General features: G+C 35.1%; 1 protein-coding gene across 2 annotated transcripts in view; it reads left to right on the top strand.

The window, feature by feature from the left end:
* The window catches only part of QSER1 (glutamine and serine rich 1), a 45,206-nt gene extending 18,886 nt beyond the window's left edge, over positions 1-26,320 (top strand). For both annotated transcript variants that reach the window (XM_082845178.1, XM_082845177.1), the window contains 9 exons: positions 5,338-5,666; positions 6,605-6,721; positions 7,317-7,450; positions 8,812-9,029; positions 13,767-13,904; positions 16,415-16,512; positions 19,869-20,021; positions 21,268-21,363; positions 22,612-26,320. In XM_082845178.1, coding sequence (XP_082701304.1) covers positions 5,338-5,666; positions 6,605-6,721; positions 7,317-7,450; positions 8,812-9,029; positions 13,767-13,904; positions 16,415-16,512; positions 19,869-20,021; positions 21,268-21,363; positions 22,612-22,752 — 1,424 coding nt within the window. In that variant the 3' untranslated portion in view covers positions 22,753-26,320. The remainder of the gene's footprint in view (positions 1-5,337; positions 5,667-6,604; positions 6,722-7,316; positions 7,451-8,811; positions 9,030-13,766; positions 13,905-16,414; positions 16,513-19,868; positions 20,022-21,267; positions 21,364-22,611) is intronic.
* Positions 26,321-27,568: the final 1,248 nt, after the last annotated feature.

A 27,568-nucleotide genomic window follows, 5' to 3' on the forward strand; every position in this document is an offset into this window, starting at 1 on the left:
ATAGGGATTACAATATGCATTTTCACTTTCTCAAAATCCATTAGTATCTTACTCTCCTCCCGAATAACATAAAGACTCTGAGCACTAAAACTCCATTTTATCCCCTCCTAACTTTAATGTTACCATGTATTTTAATATTTACGTTTTTTTCTTTCTGGCCATGCCATGTGGCTTGTGGAATCTTAGTTCCCCAACCAGGAATCAAACCCTGTCTCCCGGCAGTAGAGGTGTGGAGTCCTAACCACTGGACGACCAGGGAATTCCCCCACGTATTTTAATTCTATCCTATTAATACTCAACAAGAAATAGTGTATTAAATAGTCAGTGTTTGCTTAGGTTTATTTATATATTTACCATATTGCCCTCCATTCTTTCTTGCACCTCACATCTCCTTGGGATGACAAGCTTATGACTAAAGCATGTCCCTTGCAGTTTCTTTTTCTGAGGGTCTGCTGGTGGCCGTATCTCTGTTTTTGTTCATAGATAGCTATGTGATTTGTTTTGCCATGTAACTTAGAGTGTATTTTCAAAATTCAGTGACATTGCTATAATAAAATCCCTTTTATTTCTTCATTCATCCATTATTTATAAGAACAATGTTTCCCAGTTCCTTTATCAATAAAAATGAAGGACAAATAAAATTGGTTGTAAAACCTATCTCAATAAGTAATATTCGCCCATGAGTCCATAAACAAGTAAGTTTTAAATGCCACATCCACTCAAAAGAAGCATTCTTTTTACATTTACATTTGTTTTACATTAAATTTGAAAAAATATTAATTTAGATCTACGGTATTATAATGTATTATAAGTATTATAATGTTAGAAGTGTTTAATATATAGAGCCTTCTGGTCACAAGACATAAAAAATTGATTTCCATTTATATACATTTTTGAGGCAGAAAGTATGATGTATAGTTATAGTAGCATAAAAATATATTACATTAGGATAAAATTCTGTAATCTAATCTTGAATGATTAGATTATTTTCCCATTGTTATTGAGATATGATTGATGTACAAACTGTATAAGTTCAAGATATACAGCACAGTGACTTGATAATTAGATTATTCATTTGTATTTCCTCAACAGGCCTCTCCCTTTGATTGGGAGGAGTCATATAAATGTATGAGGATAGTTTTAATTTGGGATACAGATCAGGTAGGCTGGCTGGTGACAGCTATTAGACCACCCCCCCCCAGCCCCTCCTCCCCCCTAATTAGCTAGAATAAGGGAGAGATGTACTCTAGTTGCCAAGCACTGTAGTTCACTCATTTCCCTTGCCTATCTGCTTTTCCATTTTCTTTTGTGTTTCATAGGTCTGGATTTGTGTTGGGCTCTGCTTTCATTCCCTCTCAACCCCTCCTGTAGGCAGGTAGAGTTCACTTTCTTCAGGGAACAGTTTTTACATTTTGGCCTGTAAGCCACCCCTGCTGCCTACAGCTCAGCATAAGCAAGGGGATCACTGCCCTTCCTGTTTTATTTACTTATTATTGTATATGTTATTATTTTAATTCATCAGCACTACTCAAAATTACTGCTGCAGTGCTACATGTTCTTTATATTTGTTTCTCAGCCTGGAGCTTCTCTATCAGCTCTAGGCTTCAAAGTCCTTTTTTAACAGCTTTGTTAAATTATAATTCACATATCATAACATCCACCCATTTGAAGTGTACAATTCAGTGGGTTTGTAGAGTTGTATAACCGTGACCACAATCTAATTTTAGAATATTTTCATTATCCAAAAAGAAACCCATTATTAGTCAGTCTCCACACCCACGCTCACACCCAATGATAGGCAACCACTAATCTATCTTCGCTATAGATTTGCCCTTTTTTGGACATTTCATGTAAAAGAAATCATATAATATTTGACCTTTTGTGACTAGCTTCTTTCATTTAATGTAATGTTTTCAGTGTTTATTCATGTTGTAGAATATATCAGTACTTCATTCCTTTTTATTCCCTAATAATGTGGATATACCACATTTTGTGTATCCATTCATCAGCTGATGGACATTTGGGTGTTTTCCACTTTTTGGCCATTAGGAATAATGCTGCTGTCAACATTCATATACAGGTATTTGTGTAGATTTATTTATTTAGAAAGTGGAGTTTAGAAGTGGAATTCCTTGGTTATATGCTTAACATTTTGAGGAATGGCCGAACTATTTTCCATAGTGGCTGTACCATTTTACATTCTCTCCAGCAAGGTACAAGGGTTCTAGTTTCTCCTCACACCTGCTAGCGTGTTATTGCCTGTATTTTTTGTAGCCATCCTAATAGCTGTGAGATTGCAATTATCTACTGAATTTGCATTGAGCTAATGACTTATAGTGTTGAACGGCCTTTCATGTGCTTATTGACAATTTTTATATCTTCTTTGGACAAATAGGTCCCTTGCTCACTTTTTTTTTTAATAAATTTTATTTATTTATTTAGGCTGTGTTGGGTCTTCGTTGCTGCACGCAGGCTATCTCTAGTTGCGGTGAGTGGGAGCTACTCTTCGTTGCGGTGCATGGGCTTCTCATTGCGGTGGCTTCTCGTTGTGGAGCACGGGCTCTAGGCCCACGGGCTTCAGTAGCTGTGGCACGTGGGCTCAGTAGTTTTGGCACACGGGCCCTAGAGCACAGGCTCAGTAGCTGTGGTGCACGGGCTTAGTTGCTCCGCAGCATGTGGGATCTTCCCGGACCAGGGTTCAACCTCGTGTCCCCTGCATTGGCAGGTGGGTTCTTAACCACTGCGCCACCAGGGAAGCCCTTGCTCACTTTTTAAATTGGGTTATTTGTCTTTTTTATTATTGAGGTGTAAGAGTTCTTTATATATCCTGGATACAAATCTCTAGCAAGTACATGATTTGTAAGCAGTGTTTCCCATTCTGTAGGTTATCTTTCGACTTTTGTGATGGCATCAATTGCAGCACAAGTTTTAAATTTTGATGAAGTCCAGCTTATTTTTTTCTTTTGTTACATGTAGGGTCGTGAAAATTTATACCTATTTTTCTTCTAAGAGTTTCATGATTTTAACTTTCACATTTATGTCTATGATCCACTTTCAGTTAATTTTTGTATATGGTGTGAGGTAGACATCCAACTTTATTCTTCATTCCTATCTAGTTGTCCCAGCACCATTTGTTAAAAAGCTTTTTCATTTTTCCCCCATTGAATGGTTTTGGCACCCTTGTTGAAAATCATTTCACCATAAATACAGAGTTTATTTCTGGACTTTAATTCTACTCTTTTGATCCATATGTCAATCCTTACGCCACCATCACACTGTCTTAATTACTAAAGCTTTGTGGTAAAGTTTTGAAATTTCTGAAATGTGAGTCTTCCAACTTTATTCTTTGCAGGATTTCTTTTGGCTATTCTGGCTCTCTTGCATTTCCATATGAATTTTAGGAATAGTTTGTCAGCTTCTGCCAAAAATGCAGCTAGGATTTTTATAGGGATTATGCCGATTCTTTTTTTTTTAGCCAATTTTTTTTTTTTTTTGCGATACACGGGCCTCTCACCGTTGTGGCCTCTCCCGCTGCGGAGCACAGGCTCCGGACGCACAGGCTCCGGACGCACAGGCTCAGCGGCCATGGCTCACGGGCCCAGCTGCTCCGCGGCATGCGGGATCCTCCCGGACCGGGGCACGAACCCGTGTCCTCTGCATCGGCAGGCGGACCCTCAACCACTGCGCCACCAGGGAAGCCCCCGATTCTTTTTTTTTTTGGCTGCACCACACAGCATATAGAATCTTAGTTCCCTGGCCAGGGATCAAACCCACACCCCCTACAGTGGGGGTGGAAGCGTGGAGTCTTAACCACTGGACCGACAGGGTAGTCCTTGATTCTTTTAATCAGTTTCGGAGTTTGCCATCTTTACAACGTTGACATTTCCTATCCATGAGCACAGGATGTTTCTCCACTTATTTAGACCTTTAATTCTTTCAACAATGTTTATAGGTCTCAGAATATAAACTCTGTACTTCTTTCATTAAATTTATTCCTAAATAGTTTCTTCTTTTTGATGATATTATAAATGGAATTTTGTTCTAAATTTGTTTTTGGATGGCTCATTGCAAGCATTTCGAAATACAATTGATTTTTATATATTTATCTTATGCCCTGCAAACTTGCTAAATTTATTTATTCTAATAGTTTTTTTAGTGGATTCCTTAGGATTTTCTGTATACAAGATCATTTCATCTGCAGATACAGTTTTATTTCTTCAGACATCCTTCTTAGGGGGAAGCATCTCATTTTTTACCGTTAAGTATGATGTTAACTGTGGGTTTTTTGTAGATGGCCTTTATCAGGTTGAAGAAGTTCCCTTCTATTTTTAGGTTCTTGAGTGTTTTTATCATGAAAGTGTTTAAATTCATGATACTGAATTTTGCTAAATGCTTTTTCTGTACCTATTCTGATGATCCTGTGGTTTTGTCCTTTATTATATTAATATGGTGATTGATTGATTTTCAGCTGTTAAAACCAAGCATGCATTCCTAGGATAAAAGCCACTTGGTTATGATGTATAATTCTTTTCAGTGTTGGTATATTTGCTCATATTTTGCTGAAGGTTTTTGTGTTTGTATTCATAAGGGATACTGGTCTGTAGTTTTTTCATGATATTTTTGTCTGGTTTAGGTATTGGAATAATACTGGCCTTGAATGAGTTGGGAAGTGTTTCCTCTTGTTTCTTAGAGTTTATAATGGATTGGTATTAATTCTTACTTAACTGTTGATAGAACCCATGTGTACCCATTTGGGTCTGTGCTTATCTTTGTGGGATGTTCTTAATTTCTTTTATTCCCTTGTTATTGGTCTCTTCAGATGTTCTCTTTCTCCTTGAGTTCTTTTGGTAGTTTGTGTCTTTCTAGGAATTTGTCCATTTCATCTAAGTTATTTGTTAGCATACAGTTTTTCATAACATTACTTTATAATCCTTTTTATTTCGGTAGCTTCTACTGCTATTTCAAAGTATTTGGGAGGTGCTATTTTTGTTTTCCACGTCCAATCAGCTTTTCTTCTAGGAATTCACAGTTTCAGTTGGCTGACCCTTCCTTGTCTTGCATCACTTTTTTGTCTCTATTCTTTTAAAAATATTTTTCTGCTAAATACTTAAGTGGAAGTAGGGAGTTTAGGTCGATGGAGGTTCTGTCTAATTGTCATCCAGATGTAATTCTCACCACTTTGGTTCTTGGAAGTTAACAACCATTCTTTAATTTCATTGTTTCAAACAATTTGATGGCAAAAATAATAAGGTCTTTCTTTGTAAACTGTTCAGATTTTACTCAAAGCAAGTAAATGTTTAATAATTTGTATTACTAATTTGCATTTGCTTGATCTAGTTTCAGAAGCCCTACAGGTGGCAACTACTAGTCCAACTGCCAATACTACTGGTACTGCTACTACTTCCTCCACCACTGTGGGTGCAGTTAAGCAAGAACCTCTCTACTCTACTTCATCTGCAGTAAATATCCTGGAAAATATAAACTCTGCAGAACCCCCAAAGTCCATCGAACATGATGGTCTTCCTTCAGACCAGTTTGCAAAAGGACAGGACACTGTTGCCATAGAAGGTTTTACAGATGAGGAGAACACAGAAAGTGGAGGAGAAGGCCAATACAGAGAGCGTGATGAATTTGTGGTAAAGATAGAAGACATAGAGACTTTTAAGGTGATGTGAATGTTCACAGGTATAAAGGTCATAGCTTAATGGGCGTGCCCTATGGTAGCCTTCATGATGACTTTTAATACCATGCATCTAGCCTGAATTGTGAAAAGTTATATTTTTATAATTCTGTTGTCATAATTGTTAAATAATGAAATCAAACTAGAGATGTCAGGTATTTTGAAAAGGAAAATAGCTTAAAATAATTTTAACTCATCTCTGAGTCTTGTGTATTTCTGACTGGTCAGTATATTGCATTTAGCTACTAGTAATTAGAGCAGTTTTGAAATGTTAATTTTTTTCAAAGCTTCCAAGTCATTTGTATTATTAGAAGTTTGGAGAAAATGGTTATTTATCTAACTTAAAAGTTTAAAGAAAATAACAGGAATACAATGTAAAAGTAGAATTAGACTTTTTTCAAATTGCAGAATGTTATAATTTCATATAAGAAAATTTTAGCAGTGTTTAAGAAAACTTATTTTGGGGTTTTTGTTTGCTTGCTTTTGATTTTATTTTTTAATTGGGGTGGAGAGAAATGGTATTAAAAATACAATGAAGAACATAATATTTAAATTATCCATATTCCTTCCATTCACAATTAACTATTGTTAATATTTTAGCATATTTGTTTCTGGTCTTTTTGAATATATACATACTGTTATAACATTGCATAAATAATGTATGACAGTATCATTAGTGGAAAACTTTCCAATAGCTATACAAAAGGGTAATGGGTTACTTTGCATGTTTTTGCTCCCTGTTTCTGGAAGAATTTAAGCAGAGATTGAATAGCCCACTTAAAAGAATTACTGCAAAAGTTCAGCTAGGTAAAAGATAAAAGGTTGAGCTAGGTAGGTCTTTAAGATTCCTTTCAGCTCTAAGATTCTATAAATCTAGAATATGTTGCTAGTTTCTATAAATGTTGTTAATACTTCTTATTACAGGAGGCTTTAAAAGCAGGAAAAGAACCCCCAGCTATTTGGAAAGTACAAAAAGCTTTATTACAGAAGTTTGTTCCTGAAATTCGAGATGGGCAAAGAGAATTTGCTGCTACAAATAGTGTAAGTAAAATGCTTGTTTACATTAACCTTCCTATTTTTTGACAGTGATCCTGGGTAAAATACAGAATGATGTAAATTTAAATGTATTGTTTAATGTTTGTATATTGAGCATTTCTGAGATAAAATATTAAAATTGAACTACAGAGTATATGATACTGATTTTAAAATAAAATTAATGTCTAAATACCAGCTACTTAAATTGCTTAACTTTTTATTTTTTAAATAAAGGAAAGGAATTAGTGTTAGTCTGTGAAGAATTCAGATGGACTCAGAGACTCTTGTATTGATTGTTCTGCCAGAGTCAGATATCCTGATTTACCAAGAAGACTTACAGAATTATTTTCTACCTAAGTAGTTGTTTCATAGCACTGAGTAAGTGGGCATCTGATGATCAGCCAAGTACGATTGCATCTATATATGGGCTTGCAGTTAAGAGTGAGGCTGGAATCAGTTTTACTGAGGGTACAATTAGCCTGACCAGAGCTGCATTTTGAAAAACTTGAAGGATGGCTCTGTGACAGTCTATCAAGACAACAAAGTAATATTTTATGTACAGAATGTACAATTATGTAATTCAAAGTGTTTCTTTCCTTAGTACCTTGGATATTTTGGAGATGCAAAGAGTAAATACAAAAGGATATATGTGAAGTTCATTGAAAACACTAACAAAAAGGAGTATGTCAGAGTGTGTTCCAAAAAGCCACGAAATAAGCCTTCACAAACTATCAGGTATTTATTATTTTATGTAATATGTTTGTAGTAATTATTGGAAGGCTTATTATTGGCAATGTCTTGTACAAAGAATTACATAAATTAAAGAGGCTGATTTTTTTTCCATTATGTACAAGTCTGAAAATTCAGTGCCTGATGTAATAAGTGATTCTTTTTGAAGTAATGAGACAGGAACTGTAAAGCCCATGGCTATCATGGTGGGATGGGTACCCTTTTCTTCCGAGTCCTTTTGGTGTCACCCTAGTATAGTGAAAAAAACTGGATTTACAGTCTAAAGGTTTGAATCCATCTTTTTGTGACCTAGATTAAGATAACCTTTCTAGGGACTTCCCTGGTGGGCCAGTGGTTAAGACTCCATGCTTCCACTGCAGAGGGCCCAGGTTCAGTCCCTGGTCGGGGAACTAAGATCCCACGTGCAGTGTGGCCAAAAACAAAGAAGAAAGAAAAAAAAGATAACCTTTCTAAGCCCTCTTTTTTATTCATAAATAAAGTGAAAGTAATAACAGAATGTCAAAGTTAAAATGAAAAAACATTGAGCCTGCACATTACAAGTGCAGTAGAATTGTCGTCATGGATCAGTGCGACTCTGGGTTGTCTGGGGTGTGAATTTGGAAAACAGACGACCTAGCCACGTTCCCTTTGATCTCTGTGGGAAAGGGGGTGTGAACCTTGATATTCTCAATCTAGTGCTAGGAAGATCTCGTTTAATGAAGATTCCAACATATTGGACACAGCCCACCTTATTTTTATGATGCAATTTTATCCACTCCCTCAAATCTCCAGAACTAGTATATAGCAAATCTTATTGAGGGGCTCTAGAACAGGTGCAGTTGGGATTCCACATCAAAACCTGGCACCACCAGAGCCTGTGAGAGTTTCTGATGTGACTATAAGTCCATTGACCATCTGCCGTGTACAGCCTCATAGTCAGGAAAATGAATTTACAAAGGGAAAGGAAGAGTGGAGGGAGAGAGAGAAATAGGGATGGAATTAATATAGTCCCTTATTAACTGAATATTGAATGTCAGTGGTTAAAGAGTATATTACAAGAGACTTTTGGAGGAATCACCATTGGAGATGTGTAGGACTTAGGCTTTATTTTGGAGATACCGGTGAGGTAAATAAACTTTTCTTCACCAGTGTTTCTCGGGTCTTTGTCTATTTTATTTTATTTATTTTTGGCTGCATCACATGGCATGTGGGATCTTAGTTCTCTGACCAGGGATCAAACCCACACCCCCACCTACAGTGGAAGCGCAGAGTCTTAACCACTGGACCGCCGGGGAAATCCCTCGTCTAATTTATTTTAATTTGACAGGATTTCAGTGCATTAATGAAGTCTGTTTGTAACATTGCAGAACTGTTCAGGCTAAGCCAAGTAGTAGCAGTAAAACTTCTGATGCTCCAACACCAAAAACTACAACGACAAAAGCCCCTTCCATGAAACCCAAAGTTAAACAGCTAAAAGTAAAGGCTGAGCCACCACCAAAGAAAAGGAAGAAATGGAAAGAAGAATTTTCATCATCCCAATCTGACTCATCTCCCGAGATCCACTCTAGTAGTAGTGATGATGAGGGTGAGTTCTCCATGAAATGAATGCCTTGATAACTTTAGATTGTGTACATTAATGGGGAGGAGCAGTGATGCTGACAATTCAAAATGTATTTACTTTTACTTAATTAGGGAATTTAGCTACCTAATTAAGTTCTGCTTAGGCATATATTTGCCCATGACTGAGCTAGATAACTGTGCCTTAGTTTCTCTTTTATAAAGTGAAAAGGTTGAAATAGATAGCAGTTATCATACTTTTTGACCTTAGAACCTTTCTACGCTGTTAAAAACTGTTGAAGACACCAAAGAGCATTTATATAGGCTATATATATTGAAATTTACTTCATTACAACTTAAACCTGAGATAGCTGTAAAACACAGAATATACCAGGACACATTCCATCAGCCATCAAACTTGTTGTGTAATATATGCAAGAAATTTCTAGCAGTTCAGTAGTCTAGAGCAGAAGTAGGCAAACTACTGCTAGTGGGCCAAATCTGATCTGCAGCCTATTCTTGTAAATAAAGTTTTATTGGAACACTGGGATTCATTTACATATTTTCATACAGTTACTTTCCCATTACAGTGACAGATGTGAGTAGTTACTACAGAGAGTATATGACCACTAAAGCCCCAAATATTTACCATCTGGCCCTTTACAGAAAACGTTTGCTGACCCTTCTTCTCCTAGAGCATACATTTGAAGGTAGTCAGGAAAAGATGAAAGGATGATGGAAGGCTGCATATGCCATGCTAAAGCTAAAAAGCTTGGGATCCTGTAAGCAAAGGGGAGTCCTTGGAGGGATTTAAGTAAGGGAGCAACATGGTAAAATCTGAATTTGAATTACGTGACATCACAGTTCAGGTATGAACTGAAAGTCTGAACCTAAGTTTTGGCAGCAGGGATGGAGGAGAGAGAACACATTTGAGAAATTCAGGATGTAATCTTGGCAGAACTTGAATGATGAATTGGGTGTTGGGGGAACTGTTGAGGTGGATGTCCAGGATGGTTTCTGACATTTTAAGTATCACTGCTAGGGAGCTGATCTTAGAGATTACTTGGATAGAAACAGAATTATAATAAAAACTCTTCAATACAGAAGTTTACTTTAAATGTATTGTTTTTAAAAGCTACTTTTGAACTGTTGTTTAGAAGTAGGCACGTTGGAATTTATAAAGAAATTTAGTGCTTTGAGTATGTGTGGAAGGCATTATACGTAATTTCGCAGTTAGCATTTCTGCCTACTGTTTAGAGAAGTTTGGGTTCTGAATTTGCACTCAGTTATTTATACAGCTTCCTCAAATGACAATTAACGTGAAAATTTTCTTTCATTGGTAACTTGAGTTACCACTAGGTGTCACTAACAGGCAAGCATTTTTAGTGCTTCTTAAAAAGAAGGCAAATATTGATAATAAACATAGATTTATAGGCTGGTGATTTTCAAGCTATTTGTTTCAAGACTTCTTTATAATCTTCAAATTTACTGAGGATTCCAAAACACTTTGTGTGTGTGTGTGTGGCCTGTATCTATGTATATCACCAAGTATCAGGTAAAAGAGACAATTTTAAGATATTTTAAATAAAAATTACATATTACATATTCACATAAGTTTTTTTAGACAGTTGTATTTAGTTAGAAGAATAGCATTTTCATATCTGCTTCTGTATTCAGTTTGTATATATATTATTTTGGTTAAAGTATATGAAGAATACCCAGCCTCACATTAGCTATGTAGTTGGGAAAGAGAGGAGTATTTTGATTACCTTTTCAGATAATTATGTATATTTTTCTTTGATACTCAAAGGATTTTATTTGATAAACTTGACAAGTGGTAGCTTCTTCAACTTTTCATGCTTGTTACATTAAAATCTATTGGTTTGTTTTACCCTTTGAGGTATCTTTCGTCCATGAATGATTTATAACATTTTTTGGTAATGTGAAAATATCTGTTAGCTCATTGATGTACATAGTCTATTTCATGTTTTTTCCACATTTTAAAATGTGGTAAAATATATATAACATAAAATTTGCCACTTTTAACCATTTTTAAGTGAACGATTCAGCAGCATTAATTATATTCACACTGTTGCTCAACTGTCACAGCTATTTCCAAAACTTCCTGATCATCCCAAACAGAAACTTTGTAACCATTAGGCAATAACTCCTCATTCTCCCTTTCCCCCAGCTGCTGGGAATCTCTACTCTATTTTGTCTCCATGAATTTGCCTACTCTACATATCTCATATAAGCGTGGCTTATTTCACTTAGCATAATGTTTTTAAGGTTCATCCATGTTACATAGCATATATTAGAACTTACTAGTTTTTATGATTGAATACAATTCCATTGTAAGTTTATCCGTTGTATGTTCTTGTTTATCTTTTTATCCATTGATGGACACTTGGGTTGCTTCCACATTTTGGCTGTTGTAAATAATGCTGCAGTGAACATTGGCATATAAATATCTGTTTGTGTCCTTGTTTTCAATTATTTATATACCGAAGAGTGGAATTGCTGAGTCATATAATTATATGTTTAGCTTTTTGAGGAACTGCCAAACTTTTCCCACAGTGGTTGCACCATTTTACATTCCCACTAGCAATGCATAAGGTTCCAATTTCTTCACATCCTCACCAATACTTGTTATATTTTGTTTTTTGATTATAGCTATTCTAGTAGGTGTGAAGTGGTATCTCATTGTGGTTTTGATTTGTATTTCCCTAATGACTAATGATGTTGAACATCTTTTCAGTTGCTTACTAGCTATTTGCTTATCTTCTTTGGAGAAATGTCTTTTCAAATCCTTTGCCCAGTTCATGTCTCTTTTTGTTCTTGAGTTGTAGGAGTTCTTTATATATTACAGATATTAAACTCTTATTAGACATATGATTTGAAAACATTTTCTCCCATTCTGTAGATATTTCAGTTTGTTTGTTTGTTTGTTTTGCGGTACGCGGGCCTCTCACCGTTGTGGCCTCTCCCGTTGTGGAGCACAGGCTCCGGACGTGCAGGCTCAGCGGCCATGGCTCACGGGCCCAGCCGCTCCGCGGCATGTGGGATCTTCCCGGACTGGGGCACAAACCCGCATCCCCTGCATTGGCAGGCAGACTCTCAACCACTGCTGCACCAGGGAAGCCCTTTTTTTTTTAGTATATGTGCTGCTGAAGTGAGCACAGTGTTTCACTTTCTTGATAATGTCCTTTGATGCACAAAAGTCTGAAATTCTGATGAAGCCAAATTTATCTACTTTTTTTTCATTGCTCATGTTTTTGGTATCATACTTAGAATCCATTGCAAATCCAAGGTCATGAAGATTTATCCTTGTATTTTCTTCTAAGAGTCTTACGGTTTTAGTTCTTACATTTACATCATATATTTTTGCAGTATTAAAGAAATGACATTTTTAATATCAACACTGATTTCATCAATGAAGTCCTTAAGTATTGGAATGTTGTCAGGCTCACAGTGGTGGAAACAAGTTTTCCGGAATTCTGATTTTCACTTGAAACCTCAAATTTTATCATTGGCAACAAATAGTGTCAGTTGTTTTCCTTGCAGTGACAGGTTCACTTCGTTAAGAAAATGTCTTCCAAATACCCAAGTCTGAATAGGCATAGTGTATCTGTCAGTCATTTTTTTCAGATAAAATTGGTATCCCAATGGGGGAAAAGGTGGCTGGTTCATGTTGTAATTCAAACAATTACATGGATGCTTTTCCTGGAGAAAACTGTCATACTTCATAGCAGAAATGCCTTATATGTACCTCTCATTTCATCCCACAGAATTTTAAGACATTTACTCAAGAGTAGAGATTTAATACAATTAATAATTATTACCGCTTCATCAAGGATTATTCTTAAGGGAAATTTTTTTTTTTTCCTTCAAATTCATGGCAGTTAGATGACAGTCATGGCAAAGTATATGGCTACTAGTACAGTTTGGTGTCACTGCCTCAATTCAGGCTAGGTAAGGCCCCAGCAGTTTTACCCAACATTCCTTTTACAAATGTCAACAGAGTGAAAAAGGTATATAACATCTTAATATTATTAGGAAAACAATTTGACATCAGAGACCCCTGAAATGGTTATGGGGGGAGACCCCGAGGGGTCCGTGGACCAAAGTCTAAGAACCCCTGTTAAAGGCCATGATAATAGTTCCGTACTTGAATGAAAAGAGTCAAAATTCAGACACACCTCTAATCTTGCAGTTCTTGCCATTGAATTTGAGTGAAATTTTCTTTATGCACAGGCTATGTTTACATTAAAATTTTTTTTTAATATGTGTTGACTCTAGACCAGAATTTTATAGAAATTTTATAGAAACCATCAGTTTTGAAGTAGCACGACCTGGCAGCAGATGTCTGGTAGGGCCAGGGGAGGAGAAACAGGTTCCTATGGGGCAGATGTTTCCAAATGCTGGGCTGGTGTTGGGCTTCAGAGGCACATGGGAACTTTTTAAAAAGTATAACATTTAAGCTTCATCACCACTACCACCATTACCACCCCGGATTCTGTTTTAATAAGTCCAGCAATCTGTTTTTTTTGTTTTGTTTTAAAAGCTCTCCAGTGATTGTGATGTGCAAAATCACCTTTGAGAATCTCTCACCCACGGTGTTTTTAAAGGCAGAGTGGGAGAACCTTGAATTTGAAGAAATTTTATCTAAAACCTTTTATCTGCTTATAGACACTTGCTATAGAGCAGAGTGTTTTTAAAGTTGTCAGGAAGGAGTATTTAATATTTCATCTTTTCTCCCTCCCAGAATTTAATCCTCCAGCTCCCTTTGTCACTCGTTTTTTGAACACAAGAGCAATGAAGGAAACCTTTAAGAGTTACATGGAATTGCTTGTTAGCATTGCTTTGGATCCTGACACAATGCAAGCCTTAGAGAAGAGCAACGGTACAGTCTGCTAAGTAGTACTTTCTTGGTAGTACTTTCTGGATCTTTTTTATTCTTCTCTGTTAGTTACATATTTAATATGTGGTTTTTGTATATGTTGTCAGTTAACAAACTTGATATATTGATTCTATAAAGTGGGGTCATAGCTTTTCATGAATTGTTTGAATATATGAACAAATTTATATTGAATATATTTTTATTGATTTCTACTCATGAGAATATTATGTAACTACCCACTAGTTTCTTTCAATTCTAGAATCTTTATCATCCTCATAATATTTCACCAATTGTCTGAGTTGCGTGGAAGGTCCAGATGTCAATATATTCTGTTTTCTAATAATTGGAAAGATAATAATGGTGTAAAGATTAAAATTGTATATTCGTGTCCAGTAAAAGATACATCACAGAGTAATTATTTTCTAATCAATTAGTAGTAAAACAATAAACGCCATGGGTTATATTTATTAATATTATTCCTTTTTTACTCTTCCTTTAGTAACTTTTTCTTATGGTAGAGTAGGGATGAAATTGACATAAGAAATAAACTGGTAATTTATATATCTAATGTTGCTCACTAACATTTACCCTTCAGCTACTATAGCATTCACCAGGGACAACTAGAAGAGAGAATAAAAGGATTAACGAGTCAGTTTCCATTATCCTTCTATCAAAATGAGTTGAACAAGTGTAAGATCAAAAAGATAGTAACAATGAATAATCAGTAACAATATACTTCAACAGCAATGCCTAATAATGTATATTGTTTTATTATTTCCACATACTTTGACATACATTATTCTATATTAATCCCAGAACAACTTAGCCATTTTTTGGGTGAAGACAATGATGCTGAGCCTTTTTTGAAAAAGGTTAAGTGAAAAAAAGAAAAAAGGTTAAGTGACTTGCTTAAGAGCCCACAACTTGCAAGTAGCAGAGAAAGGATTAAATCCAAGGTCTTCTAATTTCTAGTCTTGCTTTTTTGACTATATAATCAGAGGCAGTAATTCATACATCAACTATTGTAGAGCTGGAAGAGACGTTAGAGAAGATATTAAATGTGTTTCCTAAAGTTACAGAACAAGTTAGTGGTAGAAGAACCACAATCAAAACCCAAAATTAATTCCCTAGGTCAGCATTTTGCCAATAAACATTTTCTCTCTCAATCAAAACTCCTTGCATCATAAAATATGCATTTCTTAGTAGTGATCATTTCTGGGTGGTTGTATTTTAAATGATTTTTTTTCTATTGCTTATCATTTTTTTTTAATTTTCTCCATTTAAAATGAGGGATGAAAAATTTAATGGTTATATTTAAAAATAATCCACAAATGTTTAAAACTTATTTGTGTGAAATGTAAATTTTTATAATACTTGAATAGATTTAATCACTGCTAGAAAGATAAAAAGAAAGCTATCAGGTGTGTTGTGATCTTAGAAAGCATTCCTTATTGAGGACTTTTTCTTCAATTTGAGGAAAGTGTTCTTTTTCTGGTCCCTGTGCTTGTGTTTATTCTCCAATTATAAAGAGTCATTTTGTTTAGCTATGAAATTAGTAACCAGATTCTGAGGGTTATATATACATTTTCAGAAGGGTCATTAAAGCTAATTAGTATTATAAAATGTTCTTATGCTGATAAATTAAGAAATAGTTTAGTAACCTAAAATATTTAATACAGCACTAAAAGTAATTAACTTATACTCTGAAAGTGTTTCTCTTAAAAGAGCTTAAAGTTTCAGAAGGGTAAAAAAGAAATCATAATCTTTGGGTAGGAAACCTTCATCATACTTTTACTCTCCCCTTTTCTCAAATAACTATTTTGACTCTTCCCTTGTGTATTTGAAACTGGATTTTGACTATTTTTCTTGCCCTACTTTTTCTTTGCCCCAGACTATAGTGAATTAAGAATATCATACTCAGGGGCTTCCCTGGTGGCGCAGTAGTTGAGAGTCCGCCTGCTGATGCAGCGGACATGGGTTCATGCCCCGGTCCGGGAAGATCCCACATGCCGCGGAGCAGCTGGGCCCGTGATGAGCCATGGCCGCTGAGCCTGCGCGTCTGGAGCCTGTGCTCCGCAACGGGAGTGGCCACAACAGTGAGAGGCCCGCGTACCTCAAAAAAAAAAAAGAATATCATACTCAGTATTTTATAAAAAATTTTAATGTTAAATTTATGTTTTGGAATACTGTTATCGTTCACATGGTAAATGAGGTCTGAAGAGATTAGGCGGTTTGCCCACTGGTTGATCAATTCCGGTGGCATAGATGGGGTTAAAACCCAGGACTTTTGATTCTGTCATCACACTATGCTACTTCTTTCTCACTTAGCTATTGTAAACCTATTTTTTCAAGGTAACTTTTGTTCAAAAAGCTTCATGTGCAATATTTTTAAATCAATACTTAATCAATGAATTTAATGTCAATCTATTAATGTTTTAAAGAAAAGCTGTATTTCTAACAAGTTTTTTTGTTGATAGTTTATCCTGTCACAATAAATTTTTATCTTGTTTTAGATGAGCTACTTTTGCCTCATATGAAAAAAATAGATAGCATGCTGAATGATAACCGAAAGAGACTCCTTTTGAATCTTCATTTGGATCAGTCATTCAAGGTATTTCCGTCAGGTGGTTTATTAGCAAACTCAGTGGCAATCATAGTCTTAGATATAATAGGAAAGAAAATTTTGGGAAGTCATTCTCAGTTTTATAAGATTTTTCCACCCAACAAAAATTTGATTTTTATTCATTATGAGTCTTGTCTGAGCTTGTCTTTTTATTTTATTAAGTGTATTCTTAGTGTTAATCATTTGCTTTTCTCTCCTTAAATTCATTTTTCAGGTTTTTATATTCATCTCGTATTCCTTATATATAATAATTTCCAAATGTTTTTAAAAATACTTCCTTTAAACTACTGTATTCCAATCTTGTTTTTCTTTTAAACCTCTTTAAAAATTTCACATTTCATATATACTTAAAATTGGCCTTAGCACAGTTATCAAAATTCCCTTTACTTGCCTGCATTACTCAGTATCTGAGGAAAAATTGATCCTCACCTAATGGTAGGAGGTATATACGTCTGTTAACGTATCTTGGCACTATACATTGGTTTTTGGTGTTACCAGAAATAGAGAACAAAAAGCTAATCTAAACTCAGAAAATATATCATAGAAGCTACTTAGTAGTCAAAACTTTCCCGCCTTTTCTTATTCAAAGTATAACTTATGGGCTTCCCTGGTGGCGCAGTGGTTGAGAGTCCGCCTGCCGATGCAGAGGACACGGGTTCGTGCCCCAGTCCGGGAAGATCCCACATGCCGCGGAGCGGCTGGGCCCGTGAACCATGGCCGCTGAGCCTGCGCGTCTGGAGCCTGTGCTCCACAACAGTGAGAGGTCCGCGTACCGCAAAAAAAAAAAAAAGTATAACATGTAACACCTAGAATCACTTGATTATATCTCTCTCAAGAGAAGTTTTTAGCTTTTTAAAAAACAGACTATATTTTGGAGCAGTTTTAGGTTCACAGCCAAATTGAGCAGGAAGTACAGAGTTTCCATGTGCCCCCTGCCGCCACACCTGAATAACCTCCCATTACCAGCGTCTCCCACCAGAATGTCACGCTGATGAACCTGCACTGACACATCATTACAACCCAAAGTCCATAGTTTACGTGACAGTTCACTCTTGTACATTCCATCGATTTGGACAGACATAACCACTATCATAGTATCGTACAGAGTAGTTTCACTGCCCCCCAAATCCTCTGTGCTCTGTCAGTTCATCCCTTTCTCTCCCTCAGCCTTTGATCTTTTTACTTTTACTCCATAATTTTACCTTTTGCAGAATGTCATATAGTTGAAACCATACACTATGTAGCTTTGGCTACAGATTGGCTTCTTTCACTTACTAATATGCATTTAAGGTTCTGCCGTGTCTTTTCACGGCAATAGTGAAATAGTTTCTTTCTTTTTAGCCTGAATAATAATCCATTGTCTGAATGTACCACAGTTTATCCATTCACCTACTGAAGGACTGGTTGCTTCCTAGTCCTGGCAATTACTGCTAGACAAGTCTGTGTGAACTTACGTGTGGACATAAGTTGTCAACTCCTTTGGGCAATTTGTATAGCTTTTTCACATCCCTATTTTATCTGAACTCCACATAAAAGTGAAAATCGACTTCATTTTAGCTAGGTGAAAATTAAGGCTCTGAGATTGATTTAGAGGTTATGTGACACCAGACTCTGACTAGTAGTCCTGTATTCTTCACTGACATGTATTGATACTTGCAGAGGGGAAAGAAAAAGTTCAGAAGCTAGTAAGACACCCCGTGCTAAGAATTTGTTCTGCTCACTCCTAGTCCAGTATTTTGTTTAACTGCTGTCTTCAAATGAAATATTTTGGGGAGAAATACCATGTTTCCTACAGACAATGGAATGTTGTTATCTGAATATTTACTAAATTTTAAAAATGACCGGTTTTGGCTAACCATTTTAGAGATGTCAAACCAGTTCTCTAACAACTTGTATTAAAATAAAGCCACCAGGACTTCCCCGATGGTCCAGTGGTAGAGAATCCACCTTAGAATGCAGGGGAGCCGGGTTCAATCCCTGGTCAGGGAACTGACCCTGACCCACGTGCTGCGGGGCAACTGAGCCCATGCACCACAACTGCTAAGCTCACGCACCTCAACTAGAGAGCGTGTGTGCTGCAAACTGCAGAGTCCATGCCCTGGAGCCTGCACGCCACAACTAGAGAGAGAAGCCTCTCTCAGCGGAGATCTCGCGTGCCGCAACTAAGACCCGACATAGCAAGAAAGAAAGAAAGAAAGAGAGAGAGAGAGAGAGAGAGGGAGGGAGGGAGGGAGAGAGAGAGAGAGAGAGAAAGAAAGAAAGAAAGAAAGAAAGATAAAGCCACCACTTGGAATTTAATAGACTCAGTAGAATTTTTTTTTTTGCGGTACGTGGGCCTCTCACTGTTGCAGCCTCTCCCATTGCGGAGCACAGGCTCCAGACGTGCAGGCTCAGCGGCCATGGCTCACGGGCCCAGCCGCTCCGCGGCATGTGGGATCTTCCTGGACTGGGGCACGAACCCGTGTCCCCTGCATCGGCAGGCGGACTCTCAACCACTGCACCACCAGGGAAGCCCTCAGTAGATATTTAAATCTTATGCAATAGTTTATGGTGAATAACTGAAATATTCATTTTCATATTCTTGTTTTCACAGGAAAAAACACAAATTTCTAATTTTGAAATTATAGTTATTTAATATAACTATAAATGATAATAGTGATGTCTATGATAGATAGTTTTCATTTATAGCAATTTGCATTTCAAAGCCAAAATATGCATACAGTATTAAAAGTTAGAATGAAGCTAGAAACAAATAGCTCACTATGGTAGGAAATGCCAAAAATTCTATTATTTCTATTAATGAAACAGTTCACTCCTACACTTTTATTTAGAAAATTAAGTTGTTTTAAAATGCACTGTTTTGAGGGGTCACAATACCAGGTGCTTGGGAATCTATATAGAGTTTGGGAAAGAGTGACCTTGAAGGTTGAAACTGTTTATAAACAGTTGAAGCTTACAAATGTCCTTCTTTCCCCTGCCTTGAAGCCAGAGAGGCATTACTAGTCTTACTCATTCGGGAGTCCCCATAGTGTCACATGCTGTTGCTTAAATCAGGTCATAAGTTTGGCCCAGATCCAGGGGATGGGGAAGTCGGTTCCACATCTTGATGGGAGGAGCTACAGAGAATTTGTGGCCATGTTTAACACCCCACATATGTTTGTGTATGTATGTATAGATTGTATATATTTACCGCACCCCATCAGTACCCCCCCACATATATTTTTTGAGTATATGTACATGTATGAATATATTTCTATATTTTTTAAAAATAAGTTTTGAATAGCTGGAAGTAGTTGAGATCACTTTTCTGATGTCAGTTATTTTTGCTTTATTTTATTGTAAAGAATGCCTTGGAAAGTTTTCCTGAACTAACAATAATTACTCGAGACTCTAAAACAAAAAGTGGGGCATCTGCTATTTCTAAAATCAAAATGAATGGCAAAGCTTATAATAAAAAAACTCTAAGAACTTCTAAAACAACTACTAAATCTGCACAAGTAAGTATATATTGATTGATGTAATTATACCTTCTAGTTGTCAATATAAATCCTACTTCAGACATTGAAACAAGCAAATATTTTACTCTGTTGTTAAATGTGAAATGGTTTCAGGTAGGAATGAGCAGCTCTGGCCTACAGAATAGGGACTCGTTCTTACTCTTTGTTTTTCTCCATTGCCTAGCACAGTATCTGGTATATGGTGAGTGCTCACAAATTTTCTAAATAAGACTAATAATCATCCCATGCTTATAATTATATTTTTAATATTTTTGTTTGTCACTGGGTACAAATGCATACAGATAAGTGGATGTGCACACATTCCATAAGATTCAATATTCCATATCTGTAAAATTATTAAAATTGGAACTCATTTATTTTCAAACATAGTCTAAATTATTGCCTTTTCAGAAAGCAGTTTAGCAACATATCAGTTCCCCATCAAAAATGTGTTTTGTAGAATCATTCACAAATGCATAAAACCGTATGCCTTTGCTTGTTGTAGAATTAGTTGTAAGAACAATTCCAGTTATATATCACCAGCGTGAGACTAAATAAATAAAGAGCCACCCAGATAATGTAATATTATGTACTTTTTAAAAAGAAGAGAGAGATTCATTCATTCTTTCAATTAAAAAATTTGGTACCTATAGTATACCAAATATAGTTTTGAGTACTAGGAATACAACAGCGAAAAGTGGTCCAAAATCCTGCCCTCATATAATTTCTCTTGGGAGGGTGGTGCTTAATAAATAGAAAGATATCCAAGTTTTACTTTGGTTAAAGAAAAAGAATTATAAAAAATAAAATTGCAAAACAATATATATAGTATGATTCCCTTCCCATTACAAAATTAGTGTTATTGATATATGTTATACATATGGAAGCATGCACATGGAAGAATATGTGACATACTGTTAACCTTGTTTGCCTCTGAAGCAAGAATTATAGAATTCTTTACCTTGTAAGTCATCTTCTATGTTTACTGTTTAAATTTTTTGTAATGTTTAACTTTTTGGAAATAGTGTATATTTATATTCAGGAAAAAGAATAAAGATTTTAAAATACAATTTAAAATCTTATTTTGTATAAGTTTCTTGTCCATATTAATACATATTAATATATAGCCATATAAGTCATTTTTAAGATTTCCATTGAGACATTTGGTCTAGTATTTTCATAAAAGTATTCTTAGTTCAGATGCTCCATGAAATAAATGTGTCTATAAACTCTTTTCTTTTTATAGGAGTTTGCCGTTGATCCAGAGAAAATACAGTTGTATTCTTTGTATCATTCACTCCATCATTATAAATATCATGTTTATCTCATATGTAAAGATGAGGTAATTACTTTTTCCTTTACTTAGAAAAGAAATGTATGTTTTTCTGAACTTTAAGAAGACTGTAGCTGTAGCATTTATATATATAATTTTTAAAGATTACACTGCAGTTACAGTTATTACAAAATATTGGCTATATTCCCTGTGTTGTACAATATATCCCTGTAGCCTGTCTTACACCCAACAGTTTGTACCTCTCACTCCCCAGCCCCTATATTGCCCCTCCTGCCTCCCACTGGTAACCACTAGTTTGTTCTCTATATCTGTGAGTCTGCTTCTTTTTTGTTATATGCACTAGTTAGCTACAGTATTTTTTAATGTTTTAAAGAGAATTGTTAAAAATTGTTTTAAAAACTGTGTCTATACTCTAAGCGTTGTGCTCAGATTAATCTGAGGCTCACCATCGCATAGGAGCTGTAAGTGGTAATGTTTTTAAGCTGTTATACTCGCTTTACGTTGCCATAATAAATGGCACTTTATTGCATTCTCTTCTCTCATACGTATAATGATCCTGCTTTAATTAATTCTCGTTAGTCACTGCTTTGAATATCTTGCTGTCCTCCTTATCTGTAGAATGGCCTTATCCCAGTTAATTGCAGAGAAAATGGGAGTTTTGTCCCTTGGCATGAAGAAATGATAGTCAAAATTTAATTGTAACTTTTAAGTATCAATTTAAGTTGCTCAGAAATTATGTATGACCATAATAACACTTGGTGGATAGGATGTAAGGATTAATCTCAGAGGTTAAATGGTTGTAGACAGTAAGCTTTTTTGACAAGCATTATCAGTTTTTTAATTAAAAAGGGTTAAGTTGGCTCAAGGCTGTACAATCATGTGTTTGATAATGGTCTGGTGTGGAAAGACGTTCATAAATCTAACCTCTGTCTAGCAAAGGAGAAAGTAAAGATGGTCATGTAAAGTATGTTGGCTAGTTTTACAATGCCCTGAAACGCAGAACTTACCCCAAAATTTGTCATTTGGCTTTTAACACAAATGGAAGTAATTGAGAAAGTTTGAACCACTTTTCCTAGCCTTCCTCCCTGCCCCCATGTAGTCAAAAAATGATAGGATCAGACCACCCAAATTTATATGGAATAGTCATTCTTCGTGGATGGAATTTTTTAAAAAAATCTGTACTTGTAGGTGAATTTATAAATCCTCTTTTCATTCAGGATATAGAAACAGTAAGCCCTCGTGAAGAGCTTATAAAGTGATAAGTATAAACCAATTTGGTATTTCTTTTTATTTTAGATTTCTTCTGTGCAGAAAAAAAATGAAGATTTAGGACAGGAAGAAATTGTCCAACTTTGTATGAAAAATGTAAAATGGGTGGAAGACCTATTTGAAAAATTTGGAGAACTTCTAAATCATGTACAGCAGAAATGTTCCTAACATTTTCACAAAAATTCCATCTATTTTCTAGCACTAATAAGACGGCAGAGGCGGGTGGTCAAAGAGGGGTCTAGGGGCCTCAGATAATTGAATGTCAAGCAGTGGTCTCCTGCAAGCACGCCTGCTTTGATCATGAACTTGCATCCTGGTCTCTGCTAAAAGACAGTGGTGCTGCCAAGGAAGTCAGTCCTTTGGAAATGGACCTAAAATCCCACCACGTTTTTATCCTAATGAACGATTTTTCTACTTTGTAAACCATTGGGTAACTGAGTTTTATTTTCAGAAATGTTTTTTGACAAATGATGAAGCATGCACTAAATATAATTTTTCTTTATTGCTAGAGAGATAACACTTAAGTAACATGATTATTTTTTCCTGACTCCGACTAAACACCAGAATGAAAGAGAGGTGGCAGAAAACATGTTAATATTCATGTCTGACCACAAAATGGAAAGTATTGTACATTATGTAAACATATCTGGTGTGATGTGACATTCTGTATGAGAACATCATCAGTTTAAAATGTAAAATTCAGAAACTGCATTCTGGTTTATGAACTCCTTTTACTCTTAACATGTTCAGGAAACTGGATGTGGAATTGGTGCAATTCTATGACTGCTTTTTGTGTCAAATTATATGGTGATGAAAAAACAATGACATACTATTTTCCCTATCTCAAAGAAAAGTATTTTCCTTTATACTGTTTTTCCTTTGGAAAAATTTTCAATTGTACATTTTATTTCACTAATAGTTGTATTTTTCACAAGGAAAGTGTTGTGGTTATAATTATGTTTGATGTATCTGTACTACACTTTTCATTATTTTCAGTAAATCTTATTTAGTTATATATTGAATTTCTATTGTGAATTCTATCTTGAGGTAACCATTTTTGTTTATACAGATTTGCTTCAGTGTTATCCAGAATATGCATTCAGTACTAGAATTAGTTTAGCTTTATAAATGGGGTTGTGTTAGACACTGCAGGAATTTTCTAATTCATGAAAATAAATTTCTTAGTAAACTAGCACTTGGTTAACTGATCTGTCGAAGTAAAAATTAACCACATTATACATTTTGAAGAATAAAATTTATAATTAGACTACATGCAGTGTTAAACACAGCTTACCCAACTCTTAGAACTGGAAGTGGTAGAGCCCTCCTTTTGGTGCCTTTCCAACCTTTATATATGCTATGGTAGCTCTCTTTAGTTTGATAGCTAGTGTTTCTTCAAGTAGTTTAGCTGAGACCATGAATGTATTAGGTTCAACATGACCTTGTGTTTTATTTGTGTTTGCCAACAGGATGCCTTATTTGTTTGAGAAAAAGATTTACTAGTGTCCTTCTAAATGATCTCCTTTTTTACGATTCTAAAGAAGTTGTTAATCATCATACTTTTGTTTATTTTACCACCATTTAGTGCCTTAAGTAAGTCCTATCAAGAAAGCAGTGTTACTGCTCAATGCCCAAATAAGACGTGCTTATGTGGATATTGCTATTGTCTTGATTTTGAGTTAACAGGCCAACTTCTTACACTTAAAACCTTGGTAAACTGGCAAAGAATTAAAAGTAACACGTGACTTGATTTGAGAATAAACATTGTAGCATTGGGTGAAAAATGAGTATTTGAGTTAAGCTTACATATTTATTTCTGATGGTTATCTTATTGAAAGCAATAATCCTTAATCCAACAATCCTTGTACCTGCCATTAGACAAGATAATCATGGAAATTTCTCTCAAGGATTAAATGTTCCATTTCTGAAAGTCTTTTGAAAACCTGTTTAGGCAGCTTATTTTGAAAACAAAAGTAACCTATTAGATTCATTTTGCCTAACTAACTCAAATGAGAGAATATCAGCAGTGAGAGCATCATAAAATTAATTTTGCTAAGTGGAGAAGAGTAGGAAGCAGCCATATTTCTTTCTGATATTGACTCTGGACAGAATTGGTTTCTTTCATTTCCAAAGTGCAGAAGTAGATAACTACATCTCCTAACGTAGTGTTGTAAGTATACACCTTTACGTTATTTCCCCCAGCTTACTTCCCTGAAGCATTGATGGTTTAAACATTTTTAAAAGCCATCCTGCACTTAGGTTAACTCTTGATGTACACGTTTGAAATCACTAGCCACATTTCCTTCATGATAAGACCCATGGAAAACAGAGACCTTTCCTTGTTTCCTGTAGAAAATAACCCATTTCCTTTTCAACTGCAGTTGCCCTTCCAGCTGTTTGCAGTTGTATTCATATTAGTCAAATCAGAGGCCAAGTGTGTGATACTGCCTGGAGGAGAGCCAGTTGCTTTGCACCATCTTCTGTCATTTGATCCATATAGCATAGGTGAAGACATCAAACTCAGGCCTTAGTGAAGTGGGACTATTAGTATGACATCCACACATGAGTCCTTTCTTTGTATGAAGTTGAATAAATACCTAGCTGGTTAGCATTCACATTCCTTGCCAGGGAGTTTGAAATGTATAATATAGGAATAACCTTAGGTTGTAGATGGAGTTCAAGAGATAAAGCACATGTTGCTACAACCCAGGAAAACCTGTTTAAGAAAGATTGGATTTTCCTACCTACAGAAACCTAGAAACGATTTACTCCTTAAAAAAAAATCACTTTGTATTGGTAATTACTTCTAGTTCAGATTAGTGGTTAGAGAAAAGGGGCCTCCTTATTCCCATTTCATGATGACCCAGTTTCTACTTAATTGATCTTCTAATGAAGTCATAAATTTATAATGATTTATGAATTATAGTAAACAATAGAAACTGCCCATTTTTCTATTATACTATCAGATAGAAAACATTGATGAGATGGAAAAATCTAAACTTAAAATGGCCTAGAAAATATTCAGATTACCTTTAAATTTCTAAATTTCTTTTAATTTCTAAAATAGTGAAAATTATTGATGGCTCACATCATTACTATTTTCAAAGTCTCACTTTCCTTTTAGTATACATATTATTTTTGTTAAAGCAGCTATTTTCCAACCTGTGATTTTGGAGATATACCCATAAAGCTAATATGGCAGCAGGGTTATTGAATCAGCTTTGGGTCCCAGAAGTTGCTTCAGATGTGCACGGTGTGAATTTTATTGTATCTATAGAATACAATTTTGTTTTAAACTGTAGTTCCATCTGTTTCTCAGAAATACTTTTCAAAGAGTGAAATATCCCAGGATAACTGCTTCTGTGTCAATTACACTTGACACATAACTGCACAAATGAACAATGTACACTATTGGTTGTACATTAACTTACACATACGACTTTTGGCACCTGTGTTCACAAATGCATGTTTTGGCAAATCACTGTTATTTATAAGTGACAATAATTGAAGTTAAGGATACAAAGAAACCTGCATTTGTAGTCCAGAGTTTTAAGTGGTCCATAATACAATGTATGGAAATGTGAAAGAGAATTTTGTATATTTGTTTGTTACTAACTCAGATCATTAAAATGAAAACAATTTTTTAAACAACAAGATCAGAATGTTTTGGGGTTTGGTTTTTTTATTTTTAAGAATTGAAAACTGAGGTATTATCCATGCATCATCATGTTACAGATTCAACGTACATTATAGAGTCCTAAGTAAAGTTATTAGGTACAAATGGTAAAGGGCCCACCCATCATTTTCTCAAATGATTAAGTCAATATTTGATGAATTATTCAGCTTCAGCTGACAATATCAGAAAGTATTTAGGAGTTTCTGTGTTAAGATACAACTCCTTTAGCCCTTTTCCTCCTATAAAGAAGTATAAGTTCTATAATTTCTAATTTTTATTTGAAAATAATGCATAGCTATAAGTAATTGCTGATATCCAGATACTTTTTATTATCTATATAAACTGTTGAATAAGTAAAAAGGATTTTGTCTTGACTGATCCTTTAATTTTCAGAATAAGATTCTGCCTTTACTTTCATGTAATATTTTAAAATATTAAGTATTTCAAGTAAAAATATTGTCAGCATATTTGCTAGGTTTTAGTTTTGATTATAAAAGCACTTTTCACTCCTTGATTTTTTTTTTTACACAGTACAAAAATAAATCTTTAATCAATGACCTCTATCAAAAATTTTTAAAATTCTGTAACATCTCTGTTTTATTCTCCACTGGCTGCTGAAATTGCTGTTCATTTTAGAAAATGGTCATCGTTCATATATTTTAGAAAATAGTCATTATTCAAATTATACATACGGCAAACCTAAATAATAGTACTTACACTACACTGCTTTGTTAATGTCTTGTTACTATATGGTTCTTTTTATTAGCATTTTAAAAAATATATACTTTGTATCTCAGAGAAGCTCTCTAAACTCAATTATTTAACGTGACCTTCTCAGGGAAGATGTGAAAGAGGATACTTCTGCTCTTTGCTTTCCACGTGGAAATGTTTTTATTACCAGAAAAATAATAAAGCTACTCATTCCTGTACAAAAAAAGTCAAAGAATACAAAAAATATATTTTAAAAAGATATAAATCACTCTCTACTAAGTCTTGACATCAGCCTAGAACAAACATACTGTTAGTTCCCAGTATGGGATGGGTCACAAGATTTAAGCCTGTATGGATTGGCCCATTTCTGTGGTATGGCTTTAAGTAAAGTCCTAAATTTCAGAGACACCCATGTTCAAATGAAAATTGAAAAGCACATTCCTAAGTGAAATAGAAATTATCTGGATCATTGATCATTTCAGGTTACGTATGTATCTGTTCTTCAGTTAGCATGAATAATTTAGAACTGACTGGTTTCAAATAAAAGGAAGATACAATTACCTATTAGTCTATTGTTAAGCCTTATCTATTTTGTGA

The sequence above is a fragment of the Leucopleurus acutus genome (assembly GCF_964270905.1).
Source record: "Leucopleurus acutus genome assembly, chromosome: 8".
Lineage (NCBI taxonomy): Eukaryota > Metazoa > Chordata > Mammalia > Artiodactyla > Delphinidae > Leucopleurus > Leucopleurus acutus.